We start from the raw sequence: 17,897 nt of genomic DNA on the forward strand, positions 1-17,897 counted from the left end.
CTACAGTGAAGGATAATGTGGCGGAGAAGTTGCTCTCGTACAACAGGGCAAACCGTGCGGTTGCAATTCTATGTAACCATCAGCGGGCGCCGCCAAAGACCTTCGAACAATCCATGGCTAACCTGCAAGCAAAGGTATTGGAGATGAGACTGAATAGTTAAAAAAAATATGAAACCTTTAAATAACATGAAAGAAATGTTTAAATATGTTTGTTTTATTTAGTTTTTTCTCTTTTCTCTTTCTCCTTTAAGATTGACAGCAGGAAGGAGCAGCTGGACTTGGCTAAGAAAGAGCTAAAGCAGGCCAAGAAAGAAGCCAAAGGGAGCTCAGACAACAAGCTGCTCATGTCAGTTTCTCATTCCAGGCCTCTGAAAAGCTGCGTTTATTTGCTCTTCCAGCCTTTAGAAACCTTTTATATATATATATGAATATGATATACACATGTAAAAAGCATACTATGTTTGTGTTCAGTGTGGTGGAGAAGAAGAAGAAAGCTGTTCAGAGGTGTGAGGAGCAGCTGCTGAAGATGGAGGTTCAGGCTACAGACAGAGAGGAGAACAAACAGATCGCCCTGGGCACCTCCAAACTCAACTACCTGGATCCACGCATCACCGTGGCCTGGTGATGATGTCACACTCAAACACACAAACTTTCTACAGTCTCTAATTTTAATATCAGATTATTAGTCCAGCATTTATTTACTTTATTTTCTGCTTCTAGGTGTAAGAACATGGAGGTGCCGCTGGATAAAATTTACAACAAATCCCTTAGGGATAAGTTTGCCTGGGCTGTCGACATGACTGAACATGACTTTTTGTTCTGAGTGTGATTTTTGTTCATTTTCCGATTCAACCCAATGTTTTATACAAACATATATTTTAATCAAACTGTTTGAAACTGAATTGGGCAGCCATGTTCCTTGGTGATATTGTTGGCATTTTTATATTGTTTTTTATATATATATATTGTTTTATCAATCTCAGGTGTTCTGAATTATTTTAAGAAAATTCAATAAATGTTCATTATTTGTAGGGAAACCTTTTTAAGTCCTTTTTTATGTAAATGACCACACAATCTTTTTGGGAGACAAATTTCACCAAGAAATGTTTTACATTTCACCTCCAAATCAGAAAGATTATTTTATGACCATGGATGTTCTTAAGTTTTTTTGCAGTGACATTACTCTCCTTAACATGTGAAAAATAATACATAATGAAGGTCCTCTGGTCCAGAATCAATTTTATTAGATTATCTTATATCATTAAGCCATATTATACTTTAAAAACACCATAAATTAAATTCTATGTGACGCATACTGGCATGATGTATGACCATTAATTTATAATAACTAATTTAATGTAAATTATTATTTAATTACTTTTCTTATCTTGGGACAAAATGCCCAGACATGTTCTTGACAGATTTTTTTGAGACTGACCTGTTTAGATCCAGTGTAATTTGCCAAAATCACAACTCCTTTTTTCAATCAAATCAGAGTTTCTGCAGGTTTTATTAAGGTAAATGTAAGACCTTTTTAAGACAAATTATAGAAAATTTAAGGGAACATAATGTTCTCTAAATGTAAATGTCTAAACACACAATGAGTTATATTAGTGACACTTCAAAGTTTGAAATTACAATGACTCCATAACTTTTGAATTAATTTTACACAAAAATGCCTTAAGGTTTGAGATAAGAAATCTTGTGAAAGTGACTTTATGATTTAAAACAAGAACAAATATCGGACAATGGGTTTGACAGATATTTGTTCTTGTTTTAAGCATAAACTCACTTAATTTTGTTCAGTTTCTCAGAAAACAAGACTAAATTTCTCCATTTTGCAAATCATTAAATGTATCTTGATCTAAGGATGTTTTGAATTTGTACTAGAAAACAAAAATCCAGAGGAATAACATTTATTTTGCAGTGCATGCGATTTAATGTTTAGGGCCCTATGGAATCTGTTTTGTTTTACAGTTTATTCTGTTTTAATTTTGGACTCTGCTTTAATAGTTGGATAATTTTTCATTCATCTTCAAAACACAGATGATGACATTTTTAATGAAATCGGAAAGATTTCTGACCCTCCATTGACAGTCTAAGCAACTATCCCTTTGACGCTTCACAAAGTTCATAAAGAGATAAAACTAATCCATATGAATTGAGCGATTTATTCCAAATTTTCTAAAGAGACTTGATCGCTTGATATGATGAAGGAAAGTCCTACGGGTTTGGAACAACATTAGGGTGAGTAAATTAGGACAGAATTTTTTGTGAACTAACCCTTTAAATGTACTGATCTACTTTGGATTTATTCATCCAAAATTTGACAAATTCCTTGACAATTCTGCATTATACATTAAATTCCATTTTTATGAATGGATTCTGCAATTCCATCCACATTTTCTGCATCGCAGAAATCATAGGGCCCTAATTTAATGCCCTGATATTGAATTTAAGAATTTTAAGGCCTTAAATTGTGGATGGTCAAATTAAGACTTTTAAGACCTGTATACCTTTGATAATAGTAAGTGGCTTGACTTTATCATTTTTAAGGTGTTAAGGCATAAATCGTTGACTTGCCCAGCTTACATTTTGACCAATTAAAACAAAGTCATTTACTTTTCCAAGAATTCACCCTGTTGGTTATAGCTTGAGTGTATTTGAGGCATACGCTGTCATTTGCATGTGTTTGTTTGACATTTAACTTGCCACTGCCAGTAAATAAACAGAGGTAAAATAGTGACTGGTTTTAGAACACTACCAATATAGAGAGACGAGGACACAGGTTTTAAGAAACAACTTTAATTCAACAACAGATTTATTTGAACAGGAATGGTGTTAGGTTGGCACTTGGGCTAGTGCGGTTATCACTGTAACGCAAGGTTCGATTCTACAGTTGGATGTCATGTTTAAAAAGTTCTTTGCGGTCTATTACAGCAAAAAGGAAAAACGGGTAGCATACAGTCACAGCATTAAGACTTTAATGCCTGCTATATATATATATATATATAAAAAGCATAACATCAAACCAAAATGTGTTAGTCACCATAGAGAAAATTGCTGCTCCTGAATAGTGTATATAGCGTCTTCTACTCCGCATCCTGTGAAAGATAAGTGCATTTTACTACAGTATGGCAAGAATTAATTGCCATTTAGAATCAAACATTCACAAACTAAAAGTACTTTTAAGCAATTGAAAAAGAAAATACATAAAAAATACCTCTACTAGGAGGCTTCTCCTCCCTCTTTGACCTTGTTCTCCCCTTCAATTTCTTCCACTCCTGCCTGAGTCATCAGGTCTGCTATATTCTTCTCTAGATCATCGATGCGGGTGCTCATTTCATCAAGTGAATCTTGTTAAGGAAGATGGGACAGGTAATATTTAAGTCCACATATTAAGTCATTTAGAGTGAGGCTGAATTAATATTAGCTTCTGCTTTATTAATCTCTCCAAGATTGACTGTTTAACCTGCCTCACATTTGAACCCCTAGATACTGAATCCTGAATTTAACTGAATAACAGTGAACTCATGCTGATGCTGGTACATGGCCAGAACAAATCTCATGACATGGTATAAGCCTTTATTAGAGCAGCGCCATGACATGAAAGCGAGGCAGTGAGGGCTGTGGCATCTGCTGTTATAATTTTCCACAGCTTGTGTTTGGAGTCTGTCTACAGAAATTTTAGGGAAAAATTTTAGATTCAAAAACACATGAAATGACAGTAGAACCTACTGAAAAGATGTATGCCTATCCCTCACAGCCTCGCTTTCATTTTCGTTAAAAATCAAAGATGGCGCTGCTGTGAATAAGGTCTATTGCAGTCAATACAAATTGAACGATTCTCTTTTATGGAATCCAGTTTCTACCAAAAGGGCTTCCAAAGGGGGAAGCATGCTTTGGTAAATCTTAATTGCGACATTAAAAGTTATAATTATGGCATAGTACGTGATGTTTAGGAAATTAAAAGTCGAAATTAATAAAATGAGTAAAAATGTGGCAGAAATGGGCTTCCATATTCTTTAGATAATAAAGCATCTGCTAAATATGAAGTATCCTCAAGTTTAAAGGGCTTGCAATGATCTTAAAATTTGAGGTATATCTGAGACTACTGGTGCATCATAAGAAAAAAATCTATAGTTAACAAACACAAGAAAGGATATTTCTCCCGATGATCTGGTCTGACATTGTCTGGAATTTATCCTGCATCTGCTGCAGCAATGTCTGCACCTGTTAGGGAGAAACAGGCAGTTAAACTAACGTGTATAGATGCATACAGATATGTAAATACGTTAAAATAAAACATTATCACAAATAAATCTGCTTGTTTAAATCAAAACAATAATATTCTCAGAGGGAAAATCTAATTTAAAACCGTAAACGAATCTTATATCGCATCAAAATAAGCCAAATAGAACAGATAAACAGGGCCTAGCATTAGCCTAGCTTAGCAAACCACACAAATGTCGTTCATTTTCAAACCTACCACGGCTGTGAGGTCCTGCACCGATTTCGGGTCTGTCTCTGCCATATCTTTTTTAAAATGTAAATAAATAGATTTGTACAACTGCAAAAGACGTTTATTCTTTTTCAAATTGTGGATCCTCCCAGCTCTTTGCTTTCTAAAAATCAGCTGTTGGCTAAATCACGGAGTCGTGACGAATATCGCGAGATTTTCGAGACCTCAGTGAGACCCGCAACTGTTACTGCAGGCACGCAAATCTACTTCTGGCGTGACCTGACGCGCAGCAGCAGGGCAGTGCTGTTCATCCAAGAGATGCTGCAGTCATTTAATTTTCATCTATTATTAACCCTGTGACCAATTACAGCAGTATATGCCAGAATTTATTTAAATATTTCGGCTGATTTTGTTGCTTGATTACAAAAATGTTTGTTATTTTTACACTTCTGTTTACCGAAGTCTGTTATTTGATATTAGATATTTTGATTCAATTGTCAGATTTAAAGTGACAATTAAGAAGGCTATATGTTCAAATGACCTTAAGTTGTATTTAAAAAAAAGATGTGGGCACCTTGTTTATTAGTCATATTTCTTCATTTTATAGAGGGTCGCTTTGACGTTCCACGACTTTACCGTCAACATGAGTATAATGGGAGTAGTATTAAAGCAAATATTAGGTTTGATAGAATCTTTGTGGTGTTTTCCCTGTTTGTTTTATTTTTTCCCCTCTTCCTCTGTAACATTAGACCGATGAAAGCAGCGCGCGGTCAAGCCCACATCTCCAAACTGCATCAGCCTGATTTAGACTAGATGATGGCTAGATGAGACAGCATATGCTCTTGAGAGTGTGCTGCTGGTATTATAGGCTAGTTGTCAAACAAGTCTTCGCCCGAAATAAGGTATGCTTGAACTTACTACGGTTGTTTCCTTCTTTGCAACGTCCTTTTGTTATATCAAGCTGTTTCGTTACAGTAAAGCGAAACTTGCTAAATATGCAGAGTTTTGAGTAGTGCTTAGCGAAAAGCACCATTCTTTGGCGACGCGAATACGAAATTCTTTCGAAGTTCTTAAAACGCGATACCGCATTAATGTTCACTCTTATTCTTTAGGTTCACTTTATTGAAAAAGACAAAACATGCAGAAAAGTTGTTAAAGCAGCGTATCGTGGTTTGTCCATATCCTTATCCAATTATTTTGAATCGGATCTTTTTTGACGACTCGTTTGAACGGATTTTGTGAAAAGAAAGATTCGTTAACTAATCGAACTGAATCAGTAAGAGCACAGTAGTCCTAATGAAAAACTGTAAAGTATATCTCATTCGGATAGTATTCGTTATGACTCGAGAACAAATGAGTGAGATTAGAACCTGACTGATAAGGCGAAAATTTACTTTAATTGCCGGATGTAGCCTAGTCTAAAAGTGACTATTGTTTACGACTCGACCCTTACGGTTTTATCAGCATGCATTAGGATTATATTGTTTTAAATGACTTAAAACTTTATGCCTGATGATGAATTTTTTTTTTAATAGGCCCATTGTAAATTCAAATCAGACTAGGTTCATTATATGAACCGATGACGTAAAAGAACAACTAAATCGTTTTTGGAACCGATCGATTGAAACTGTTCAAAAGAATCGACTCGCGGAAATGGTTCATACTTCCCATCACCACTAGCAGCTATTCACACGGGTGTTTATTGAGGTCTCGAGACTTTTATGGATGAACTACTTGCAACGTGCATCTTTGGACACGGTGTCAAAAAGAGCATGTCTATACAGAGAAAAAGAAAAACGTTTAAAAGCTGCTCAGGAGCGGAACGCAAAAACGACTTCTGTGTTAACCGATTCTTCAGATTGGAAACCACGTGATGAATTTCCCTGCTGTCTCAATGTGCTCTCCGGTTTCTAAATATCATAACACATACGTGCACGTGGCATGACGTGCCTTAAGCACACCAAACGTGTTTTATGGCTTGTTTGTCATTCCAGAAAAGTATAGCCTTTTTAACTATAATAGTCTTTTTATATTTTATTTTTTTGTCCAAGAATATAAATCTATTTACTGTTAGGGTGGATGTAAACATTGTTTTTTATGAAGGAGACACAAAAGAGAGGTGGAGACGTGTCAGAAGAGCCCAACCCCCCACGGAATGCAGAAGTTATGCAACACCAATGTACAGTAGCACTTCTAAGAAAGTATACTTTACTTCTAGACCTGCACTATAGAGGACACAAACAATGCGCATGTTCTTGGTTCCAGTTGATTTAATCTGGATTATACATTCCTTACTAATCTGACTACTTAAACCCATAAAATCCACTTTTGTTGCAGGACCCTTCAGCTTGTTTTTGAACTTGAGGTTTTCTGTTTGTGCTTTAATTGTACACTATTTTTGCTGTGAAATGTAGTGCTTTTCGACCATCAACTAGGTAGTAGTTTTCTAACTGGATAACAAAGATAAAGTTATGATGAAACTGACTGATAGTCTTGGTAACATTAGTAATCAGTCATGTTTTGCCATGTATGGATTTGGATTTGTCTTGGAGTAAATAATTTAAAATGTGGGCAAGTCATGTAGAAATATAATCCAATGCAATATAAACAGGTGGACATTCATAAGGGTCAATTGCTCAAGAACACAATGTTGGTTTTAAAATGAGCTTCTTCCAGCTAGCATAGATTTCACATTCTTGCGTCTCAACCCTTTTCCTATATCCTTTAAAGAATGCACACACCCTCACATAACATGTCTGTCCAAGACTTGTGCTGAATTGGGGAAATGATGCTGCAAGTGCAACGTAAGCTCATAACTATTTTGAAACTTCTCAGCAGTGCATTCTAGATCCTGTGGCTCAGCCCATCATTTTGAGGAGATGTTTGTGTGGTGAGAGACAAAGAGAAGCCTTATCTTTTGGTGCACAAACATCCTGTTTGGCCGAGATACCATTATATTGGGTGGCAGCGTGTAGACGACTGTTACTGTTTCACTGTTATTAAAATGGTCCTTCATATGATTTCATGTGCAGAAAGGAGCACATGAATCTTTAATACAATGTGTTTATATTGTAGGTATTGTTGTTCCTGTGAGAGCTTTAAGGTTACTGAAGGTGGCACTGTTGCTTTTATTGGTGGTGTAAGGGCATGTTGCAGCAATATATGCCTCTTTTGGATTGCATTGCACTTTATTATATATGTGATCAAATGTAAAATTGTCCTATATCCTCTTCTTGCAGGGGATATGAGTATAAAGGGAGTATTTTAAGGATTAAGCGATGGAGCAGGGGTCAGAAGAGAACATGGAGAGCTCATGGACTCTGCTATCCTGGCTGGCTTCTGGTGTGTTGGTGTTTGGGGGTGCGGTGCCCTACATCCCCCAGTACCAGGAGATCCAGAGGACCAATAATGCTGAGGGATTCTCCACAAGAGTCTGTCTGGTGCTGCTCATTGCTAATATACTTCGCATTTTCTTCTGGTGAGTGGTGGGGAGTTAATGTTGCTGCAGCAGCAGTTAGAGTTGATTGATGGCGAAATGTGGAAATCAAAGTGAAATATACAGGAACAAATTATTATAATTTTTTTTGTAATTTTGTAGGCCTATTCATTTATTTATTTATTTGGCCCCCTTTTTTTTGGAGGACAGCCTTTCTTCCCAATAACATTTTTATTGCGCAGTTTTATGCATGTTTTTAATGCTCATTTATATTCCTTAAAAAAATAATCCGTCAGCACTCAGCATGAAATGGAAATTTACCTTATCTACACCCTTAAAAATAAAGGTTCCAAACAAATCCTTAACCAAATAACTTCTAAACAAAAAGGGATAAAGGGATAGTTCACCCAAAAATGAAAATTACCCCATGATTTACTCACCCTCAAGCCATCCTAAGAGTATATGACATTCTTCTTTCAGACAAATACAATCAGAGTTATTAAAAAATGTCCTGGCTCTTCCAAGCTTTATAATGGCAGTGAATGGCAGCCCAACATTTGATGACCAAAAAGTGCATCCAGCCATTATAAAAGTAATCCACACGGCTCCTGGGGGTTAATAAAGGCCTTCCGTATTCAACTTACGAAGAAAATGTAACGCCTCTCGTAGTTCAAAATGCTTACACTACGTCCGACGTCATCGTTGCGCCAGTTACGCTTTTTTCGTGAGTTTAATACGGAAGGCGGTCGGCCGGAAGCTAGATATTTTACTTTGTGTTAAATATGGATATTTTTCTTACACAAACCCATCGATTCGCTTCAGAAGGCCTTTATTAACCCCCCGGGGCCGTTTGGATTACTTTTATGATGGATAGATGCACTTTTTTGGACTGCCATTATAATGCATGGAAGAGCCAGGATATTTTTTTTTATATAACTCTGATTGTATTCGTCTGAAAGAAGAATGTCATATACACCTAGGATGGCTTGAGGGTGAGTAAATCATGGGTAAATCATAAATCATTTAATTATTTTAAACTATCCCTTTAAAATAACTTTTTTTTTTCTTAGTGTGAAAAACATTTTAATAACCCAAAGAACCTTTTTCCTAGACTGGGTAAACCCAGCCTGATCTGCTGGCGATTTGATTTCGCCCTTCAACTCAGTCTGGAAACCTGTACATTCATTTCTACTGCTTCTGTTACACTTTTGCGGGAACCAATCACAGACTGGCTTATCCAACTGGCGCGCTATTGGCGGGTTTAACACGATGATGACGGATAGAGAAGCGATGGGTCGTTGCCCGTTGAACACGCCTCTTGTGGTCTGATTGGTTGAAGGACTATCCAATTGTGTACAGAGTCATTTAATTTATGCCCGTTGATCACGCCTCTTGTGCAGTAGAAAATACAGAGCAGACTCCCCAGACTAATGTTCAATCTTAAATTGAGCTTGGTCTGTTGATAGCCAGACAACATTTTTCCACTATAAAGAAGCTTTTGTCCAAAGGAAAGTTTCCATGGGTGTTAAAGGTTCTTCATGAAACCACATGTTGACAAAGAGCCTTTAGTTTTAAGAGTGCATGTTCCAAATTCATCTTTTAAGATATAAGTATGACAAGTATACTGATCTTATTGCAAACAATTCATCCATGCATGTGTTTGTTTTTTAAAATGTCATTACTGGATCTTCCGATGAAACAGAAACTTCTCCAGACGTTTAGTCCACTTAAATCTCCCCCGCTTTTACTATCGACTGCAAGTTCATATTCAGAACTGCCTCCATCTAGCCTGGATGCCAGCCGAATTTAGCCCCGCCCACAAAATGTTTTGCTCGGGCAATTCGGTCTGGACTCGCTCCATAGAGGAGGAATTATGCCCGAACAGAAACTGTTCGGACCAATGAAATTGTCAGGGCGGCCTTTAGACGATGATGGACAGATGATCAACAGTAACGTAATCATCCACGTCATCGAAGGCTCTTGGGTTGAATTTGCTCTTATCCTAAACGGAGAACTTGTTCGTATATGCGTTCACCTTTACTATTTCTCTCAGAAACGATGATCGTGTTGGTAAGTACTCTGTGTATCCTTAAATTATTTTATTACTGCCAAAGATCGTTTACACTCATGTTTTTCTTGTAACGTTACTTAATCATGCGTGCGTGCAGACAGGGTTTCCAAGTGTTTTTGCAATGTCGCGCACAATTGCTACTCAAAACGTTTGGTTGGCAAAATATGTTATTTTGGCAAGGTTGCCTGCTAAAATTCGCATTCCTGGGTTTATATAATCACATAATTGGGGTTGCTTCAACCCGCGGACATGGAGAAAAACACGGACTTGGTAACAGTGCAGTTGAGTTCTGTTGACATTTGACAACTAATGTTACGCGTCGCTCCGTTGCTCTGATTGGTTGTGGGTCTATCCAATTGAGGTCTTTCCTGGCTCGGTTGAAACACTCCCCATAATCAAAGCTCAATGGAGCGGTACCAGACTCAAATTCTGACTAGAATTGAGTATGGCCACGCCAGGCTAGCCTCCATCCAATCTGGTGAAGAACCAAGTCTCGCCCTACATTTTTCCTTTTTCTTTTTGATAATCCATTTCACTAGAATGTACTTAAAAATATGGAAGAAAAGTCTCTGCTTTCATTACATTGAAACTTTAATAAATAAAGAGAGCTATAAGTTAGCCATTTTCAGCTCTGTGGCTGTATTCGAACTAGCCCAATGTAACAACAATGGCTCAAGCATTGGTGTGTTTGTTTCAGGATTTCAGTTTGTTTGACCAGTAGAAAATGGGAGGACTGTCTTTTTGAAAACAGTTGTTATTGTTACAGTTCTGTTTGGTTTCTCTATAGAGGTACAGCTTTTACACACGCTACCTTTGAATTAAGTATTTATTGCTTTGTTTTGCAGGATAGGCAAACAGTTTGAGCTGCCTTTGCTCCTGCAGAGTGTGGTGATGATTCTTACCATGATGGTTATGCTACATTTGTGCTGTTCCATCCAGAGCAGCAACCGTGTCAGTACCAAACAGCACCACATCTCAGGTAATCACATTAAACAACACTCCGTATCCAGCAGTAGTTTCAAACATTTTGTAAAACGGTTTTCTTGAAAGCTGTGCTCTTGTACCGCTTGGTTATCTCAATGCAATAACATTCATACATGTTTAAGTGTGGTCCAATATTTTTAAGGATCATATTAAAGGGATAGTTCACCCAAAAATAAAAATTAGCCCATGATTTACTCATCCTCAAGTCCTCCTAGGTGTATATGACATTCATTGTTCAGACAAACACAATAAGAGTTATTTTTAAAAAGTCCTGGCTCTTCCAAGCTTTATAATGGCAGTGACTTGTTGTTGGTTCGTTTTTGTAGTCCATAAAAGTGCGTCTATCCGTCATATAACTGCTCCACACGGCTCCAGGGGGTTAATAAAGGCCTTCTGAAGCGAAGTGGCGCATTTGTGTAAGAAAAATACCTATATTTAAAACTTAATAGACTAAAATAACTAGCGGTCAGCGGTACGCAAGTCCAGTGTTGGGCAAGCTACTTAAATGTAGTGAGCTAAGCTAGCAGTTACTCTACATTAAATTAAGCTTCACTTCACTGAAGCTACCCCCCTGGGAAATGTAGCAAGCTAAGCTACAGCAACATGGCAAAAGTCCATAGTTTACTACATCTAAGCTATTTTTAATATTTTGGACCAACTTTATTCCAATCAATGCTATCTCAGTGATCAATAAAAGTCAACAGATAGGCAGGCATACTTTTTCAGTTCAATTGTTTGATCAACAACTGTCCCAGACCAATTAACAGGGTTCCCACGCTTCTTGAAAGTACTTGAAAGTTCTTGAATTTCAGACACATGGATTCAAGGCCTGTAAAGTAAAAAAAACCCTGGTCGAATTGCCTACTGTTTTTAGTCAAACACCAAGGTCGTGTGGTCATTTAATTGCCGTCCGAATCCACATCTCTGAGTTTTCAAGATGAGATCACTTCAAAATTCACTGTTTATATCCTTTTTGACCCCCGCAGAGCACCATACAGTTGCGCTTTGCTGTAATTTGGATGCATTTTAAAGATCTAGGCTTTCATTACTGAAATGCTGGCAAGTATTTACAAGAGCAATATTTCATCACCGCTCAAAAAATAAAAAGAAGAAAAGCACGTAAACATTTGAAATGGGCCGTTATTACGGCAGCACTTATATATGTTAAATATAATATATGTGCAGGTCTTAAAAGCTTTCAAATTGATTTTTAAAAAGGTACATGTACAGGTGATTTAATAAATAGTTTGCATATTTTTAATGCCTAACAATTAACTTGTACATATCTTTTCATTTAATTGGAAAATTCATGTATACAATATTATCTCTATATTTTGATGTTTTAATTAAGTAATGATTTATAAAAAAGAAAACTAAAACTAGTGTGAAATAAATGTTAGAAGCAGGAATAAGAGTGCTGCGAACTGCATCTCTTGTTAAAGCTCGCTCTTGTACACCAGCCTCTTTCCTCATTGGATTTTGTAAAATTGGAAATTTTTCCTCATTGGAAATTGTATTTTAGTTGTCAGTAGATGCTTTAGCGTTACTGCATTAATGATAGACAGAGGTATAGTAGGTATTTGATATATTAGCAGTAACACACCAACCTTAATCGTATTATGCTTGATTTAAAATGAAAGGTGTTTTAAAAAGTCCTTGAAATTCCTTGAATCTGGTGTTCATGAAAGAGTGGGAACCCTGAATTAAAAAAATGTGATCCACATAATAACAAAACCAGGTGTGGAGAGTGTGTGTATGTTCATCTGTATGTGTATGTATGCGTATGCACATACGTATGCGTATGCGTGTTTATGCTCAATTTAGACTTGGGCACATTGGCAGGACAAACTGTAAGTTAATTTAAAACTCAACTCAGCTCAAAGTACAGTAGCAAAATAATTCAGACCTGCCCCAAACAGGGAACCAACATGTCACAAACAAACATGTATTTATATTTAATGACATTGAGTGAGTGAGTGAGTTAGTTAGTTAGTTCTTTATGGAAACACGTTTCTGCCACCACATATCAAGAGGTGGCCAGGCTGGACCCCTATCATTTTAACAAGAGGTGTTTATTGACGTGACACAATAGAGGCTTTTCAAAATTTGCATCGAGATCACTGTTTCTCTAGTGTGGCTGCGCGGACAATGCGCATACAACAGCGTATGCCATGCGCGAGTGAATTGAGTGCTTGAAAACAAAAGTCCACTAGATAGTGTGCACGCGCCGAAGCCGTCTTTCCGCGCTCACGGCCAAAGGAATACTTTCAAAGGCTTGCGCGCGCAACTGTGCGCGAGACAGAGCGGAACATAGAAAAAAAGTGAAGTATACCCGCACTTTAGCATTTGTATTTCCAATTTCAGCTTTATCTTGAGAAATGCTTGGGAAAATGTAGCTTGTGTGGACGCAAAAGAGCTTCGCTACTAAAAAGCTATTTGATTCAGAAAACAGCGACGCTACCACCACACTATTGAAAAATTTAGTTAAACTAGTAGCGTCACTACTTGTTGCCTTGAACCCTTGACGCATGCGTATTGATGAACACAAAAGCGCAGAGGATAGAGCAAAACAAAACACCTGTCACGAATTAGAAGTCTAAAACAATATTTTTTAAAGAGAAATGGCTGAGAATTTCGATATAAGAGAAGAGGGGCTTGAGTTTGTTGCCTTTTCCGCGAGAGGTGTCAAAGCTTGCGACGCTCCTGTCTTTACTCTTCGACTTCCGTACTGCTGTCCGCCGGAAGCTAGTTATTTGAGTCTATAAAGTTTTAAATATGGATATTGTTCTTAGACAAATGCGCCACTTCGCTTCAGAAGGCCTTTATTAACCGCCAGGAGCCGTGTGGAGCAGTTATATGATGGATAGATTCACTTTTATGGACTTCAAAAACGAACCAACAAGTCAATGCCATTATAAAAGAGCCAGGACTTATTTAATATAACTCTGATTGTATTTGCTTAAATTTGTGGGTGAACTATCCCTTTAAGACATAAATCATTGAAAAATATAGTGATAATCTCTTGAATGAAAGTAGAAATTTGTAAAGTGCCAGTTATATTGATTGCTACACGGCCTTGCTGTATTCAAGTGTTATATTTACGCCTGTGGTGATGTGAATGGTACAAACTATGCAAGTATGCAAGAACATTACCAAACAGACCTTGGATTGTTCTGTACTGTCATGTAGATGGGATTAAAAGAGCATGAATGTTACTCATTGCCTGGGGTGCTAGTCTAGTCACACATTAATTTATAATGAAGATGTGAAGTGTCTGAGAATATTGGCATCACGTGGACAAGGGTGCAAACTGTGTGTAATTTCCTTTTTGCTCTTCCACAGAATTGATTTATGACAAAATTAAGCTCCAGTTGATTGGCTTTTTCTGGTTGTGCATGGGAACACTCAATCTCAAGTGAGTTTATGAGATCACTGTCTTGGAGGAAGCTTAGATGATAACATTTTGCTCTGTTGTAATATTCAGAAAATTAAATGTGAAATCAGACAGAGCCCTAATTCACCTGCCATGTTGATTTATTAAGATGGAGGCCAAAGCTCTTCTTTCACGTTGTTATAAAGTTTCAGTGTGTAAAGCCTGTGTGAATGCTGACCAGCATGTTTGACTTTTCAAAGATGGCATTCTAATGTGGACAGTCAGCAGACTCAAAATGTTTTTTGAGTGAGTCCGTGATTCAGTTAGTGCTGAAGGCGAGAAAGCTTCTTCTCTCTTCTCTATGTAATGAGACACCTGAGCTTTGACTGAGAGTTTTGACAGAAACCATGGTGAAACTTTCTTGAAAAGTTTGGTGAAATTCAGACAAATACTTTTTTTTAATGGTGAATTTATTTAGAAATGAAAATCAGATGGGATACTTATTAAAAAGTAATGTTATTTGCAGTTATGTATGGTATAATTATGGTGTAATTGTCATTAATACTTAAAGGTGCACTTTGTAAATTTTAGCGGCATCTGGTGGTGAGGTTGCGAATTGCCCACCGCTCACCCCTCCCTTTCAAAGCACATAGAGAAGCTACGGTGGCTGACACAGGACAAAGATGTTGTCATCTGAGACAGCAGAGAGTAGCTAGCGCTCTGTAGAGCAGTTTGTCCGTTTAGGGCTACTGTAGAAACTTGGCACAAAATGGCGACTTCACTTTAAGGAGACCCGCGGTGTAAGTAGATAGAAATGGCTCATTCTAATGCAATAAAAACATAACGGTTCATTATGCAAGGTCTTTATACACCACTGAAAACATAGTTGTGTATATTATATTGCATTTCTGTCAATAGGTCCTCATAAATATTACACACTGCACCTTTAAGAATAATTTTTATGTTTTGACAGCCCTAATATTATCCCAATATACTATATTATTATAGGTTTAAAAAATAAACGTTATGTATGTACAGTATGTATGTATGCATGTGTTTTATTATTTATTTATTAGTGATTTTACTGACTTTGACTACTTTTATAATGTGTGGAAAAGGATACACCATATCAGTTTTGTAACATAATGTTTTCAGACTGAAAAATAACATTTGGAAATATTCATATTCATATTATTTTTGTTTAATAAAACAGACTGTTCAGTGCTGAACATCCAGTTTCATAGAGAACTGTGTGCGTCAGCGGGTTTGCCTGAATGGCAGTTAAGGTGTCCGGTTACAGCATGTGGACAGAAGGGAAGGGTGTGTGCTGAACCCAGAATAGTACGGACATTGGTCCTCCCTCGGAAAGTTAGACGTCAAATGAGACCCTCTTTAATCACTGGCTATCCCGCTGGCTATGAGTGACCTACAGCCCACCTGCCCTGCATAACCTCACACCTATGCGCACACACACACACACAAGCTGTCAGGCTACAAGAACATATTTTTGCAACACACACACGTGTACACTTGTGAAGGTATGCTCAAAGTGGCCAATTAACCTATACGCTTTTGTATGCATACTGTATGATTTTTCCTCACACGTTTCACTTGCCAGTTACAGGGAACATGTAAGGTTATGGCTTGGCCAATGAATGATTTTGCATTGACTCACAATGATTGCCCTCAGGCTGTTCGTTAGGTTCCTGCTGTTGTTGTTTTGACATAAATTGGGAGATGTTGAGAGAGGTGTTACTGTATGACCTTTAGGAGACTGAATTAAGGAACCCAATGACCCATATTTGTTTCATCTGTTGTTTGGAGTGTGCTTTAAATGCCAGTGTGCTTTGCCCTGAAGTTTGTGTCAGTTCTATTTCATACAGTCTGCTTTTCCATCTAGTGGCCTTTTCAGAGTATATCTACATATTTGAGCACAACTGTGTCTCTGCTTCACAATAATTAGCAGTTTTTATTACCGTCATTTTGACAAAACTAAATTTACCCTTCAGCTAAATTTGGGGTCAGTATGATTTTTGTTTTAAATATTCGAAATAAACAGTTTTTCTGTTCATCAAGGCTGCATTTATTTGATCACAAATACAGTAAAAACAATAATATTGTGAAATATTGTTACTATTAAAAATAACTTTTCTATTGTGGTATATTTTAAAATGTAATTTATTCCTCCGATGACAAAGCTGACTTTGAGTTTCTGTGCTCAAAAAAAAATCGTATTATTGTCAATGTTAACAACAATTGTGCTGCTTAATATTTTTGTGGAAACTGTGATAGACTTTTTTCAGGATTCTTTGATGAATAGAGGGTTCAAAATAACAGCATTTATTTGAAATGGTAATCTTTTGTAACATTATAAATCTCTGATCAATTTAATGCATACTTGCTGAATTAAAGCATTCATTCCTTAGAAAAAGAACTCGGTGAGTATTTATGCCTAATATCACAGGTATGTCTTGGGTTATTTGTTATTAAATTATTATTTTATGAACAATTTCTGAAACTATGGCTCCATTTCTCAAAACTCTACACACAAAACAACAAAACACGCACACAAGATGCAAAACGTCACACATCTCTTGCAAAAACAAACACTTCCAAAGCATAGTAACTCTACACACAAGCCATTCAATGATTAGCCACATACACGCCAAACTACACACAGGTGTGAAAAATCTAAAACACTACTCTCTTGTGTCTTTTGCTTGTTCAGTGTGCAGTGGAGCACACAGGAGTTATAGCACTCACACGTACATGTGCACAAATACACTGTACAGTATGTATGCACAATTGATGAACTTTCCTTTTATTGAACTGAACTGAATCAACAATTTTGACATTGTGTAAAAGTGCAACAGAAATAACTAAGTACATGTAAATTAAAATTACTCTGTACTTATTTGAGTAAGTACAATGTAACTACGTCACCTTAAAATGAAGTGTAACCGGAAATTTTATTTGAGTTTTGATTAAGTGATCGAATCAGGTGCAAGAGGGTAAAAATAGTTTGTTTCTTTCTCAAAACTTTGAGTTTTTGAGTTTTTTAAGTGAACCAATTAGGTATAAATATATTACACATCACCGGATGTAAGTAATAAATGTGTGGCATTTAAATTGCAGTGATTTCCAAATGAGACACAAGAGCTATTAGTTTTGAATGATGTTTCTACTGTAAAGAACTGAGTGTAAAGCAGATAATGTGCTTGCAGTTTTGCAGACTTGGTCTGAAGATTAGGTATTTGAGTGTGGTTTCGCTAAGTGGACCTCAAGTACCCCTTTTAGTGTGTAAGCATTTTTTTAAAAAACTGTAGGACATTAAAAACTAGAACAGCAGAGCCCTCTTGTGGAGACACGTGGTACAGGACTTGAGTTTGATTGACAATTGTTTTTAGTAGTAATACTTTTTATTTATTTATTTTTATGGGAAATATATGAAGATAAAATGAAGAAACACACTTGCGTAATTTGTTTGCAGGTGTCGCTTGGTTTGATACTTTGTAAGCTAATGCAGTGAAACTCAATTTTTAAGTGTGACTCAGGTGTTGAAATTCTTTTT

At 36.8% G+C, this 17,897-nt stretch overlaps 3 protein-coding genes across 5 annotated transcripts in view; 2 read left to right on the forward strand and 1 right to left on the reverse strand.

The window, feature by feature from the left end:
• LOC307131718 (DNA topoisomerase I, mitochondrial) overlaps window positions 1-1,034 on the forward strand; it is a gene marked incomplete at its 5' end in the record, with an annotated part of 43,959 nt that extends 42,925 nt beyond the window's left edge. The window contains 4 exons of the mRNA XM_079825539.1: window positions 7-134; window positions 252-346; window positions 472-621; window positions 721-1,034. Of these exons, the coding sequence (XP_079681665.1) occupies window positions 7-134; window positions 252-346; window positions 472-621; window positions 721-823 (476 nt within the window). The 3' untranslated portion in view covers window positions 824-1,034. The remainder of the gene's footprint in view (window positions 1-6; window positions 135-251; window positions 347-471; window positions 622-720) is intronic.
• Window positions 1,035-2,793: 1,759 nt separating this feature from the next.
• hsbp1b (heat shock factor binding protein 1b) lies at window positions 2,794-5,666 on the reverse strand. Its single transcript, XM_079825319.1, has 4 exons — window positions 4,490-5,666; window positions 4,167-4,233; window positions 3,224-3,350; window positions 2,794-3,104 (listed from the first exon to the last, which is right to left on the reverse strand). Exons 1-3 carry the CDS (start codon window positions 4,532-4,534, stop codon window positions 3,229-3,231), a joined length of 234 nt encoding a protein of 77 aa, XP_079681445.1. The 5' UTR covers window positions 4,535-5,666; the 3' UTR covers window positions 2,794-3,104; window positions 3,224-3,228.
• Window positions 5,259-17,897, forward strand: part of LOC307131598 (solute carrier family 66 member 2) — a 75,321-nt gene continuing 62,682 nt past the window's right edge. For 2 of the 3 annotated variants that reach the window (XR_013817185.1, XM_079825318.1), the window contains exons 1-3: window positions 5,261-5,364; window positions 7,702-7,940; window positions 10,815-10,948. Coding sequence is in view for 2 of the 3 variants with exons in the window: in XM_079825318.1 (XP_079681444.1) it covers window positions 7,741-7,940; window positions 10,815-10,948 (334 nt within the window). In the remaining variant the exon portion in view is untranslated. Of the gene's footprint in view, window positions 5,365-7,701; window positions 7,941-10,814; window positions 10,949-17,897 lie in introns of all 3 variants that reach the window. The other variant, XM_079825317.1, reaches the window with a different exon arrangement.

This window comes from Gobio gobio (assembly GCF_949357685.1).
Source record: "Gobio gobio genome assembly, chromosome: 9".
Taxonomy (NCBI): domain Eukaryota; kingdom Metazoa; phylum Chordata; class Actinopteri; order Cypriniformes; family Gobionidae; genus Gobio; species Gobio gobio.

What these genes read in the sequence shown, in the direction of transcription:
- hsbp1b (XM_079825319.1), bottom strand. Translation starts at nt 4,534, where the DNA reads ATGGCAGAGACAGACCCGAAATCGGTGCAGGACCTCACAGCCGTG. An exon ending in TGCAGGACCTCACAGCCGTG is followed by an intron (nt 4,234 to 4,489) that starts GTAGGTTTGAAA and finishes TCTCCCTAACAG; the next exon opens with GTGCAGACATTGCTGCAGCA. An exon ending in AGACCAGATCATCGGGAGAA is followed by an intron (nt 3,351 to 4,166) that starts ATATCCTTTCTT and finishes AACAAGATTCAC; the next exon opens with TTGATGAAATGAGCACCCGC.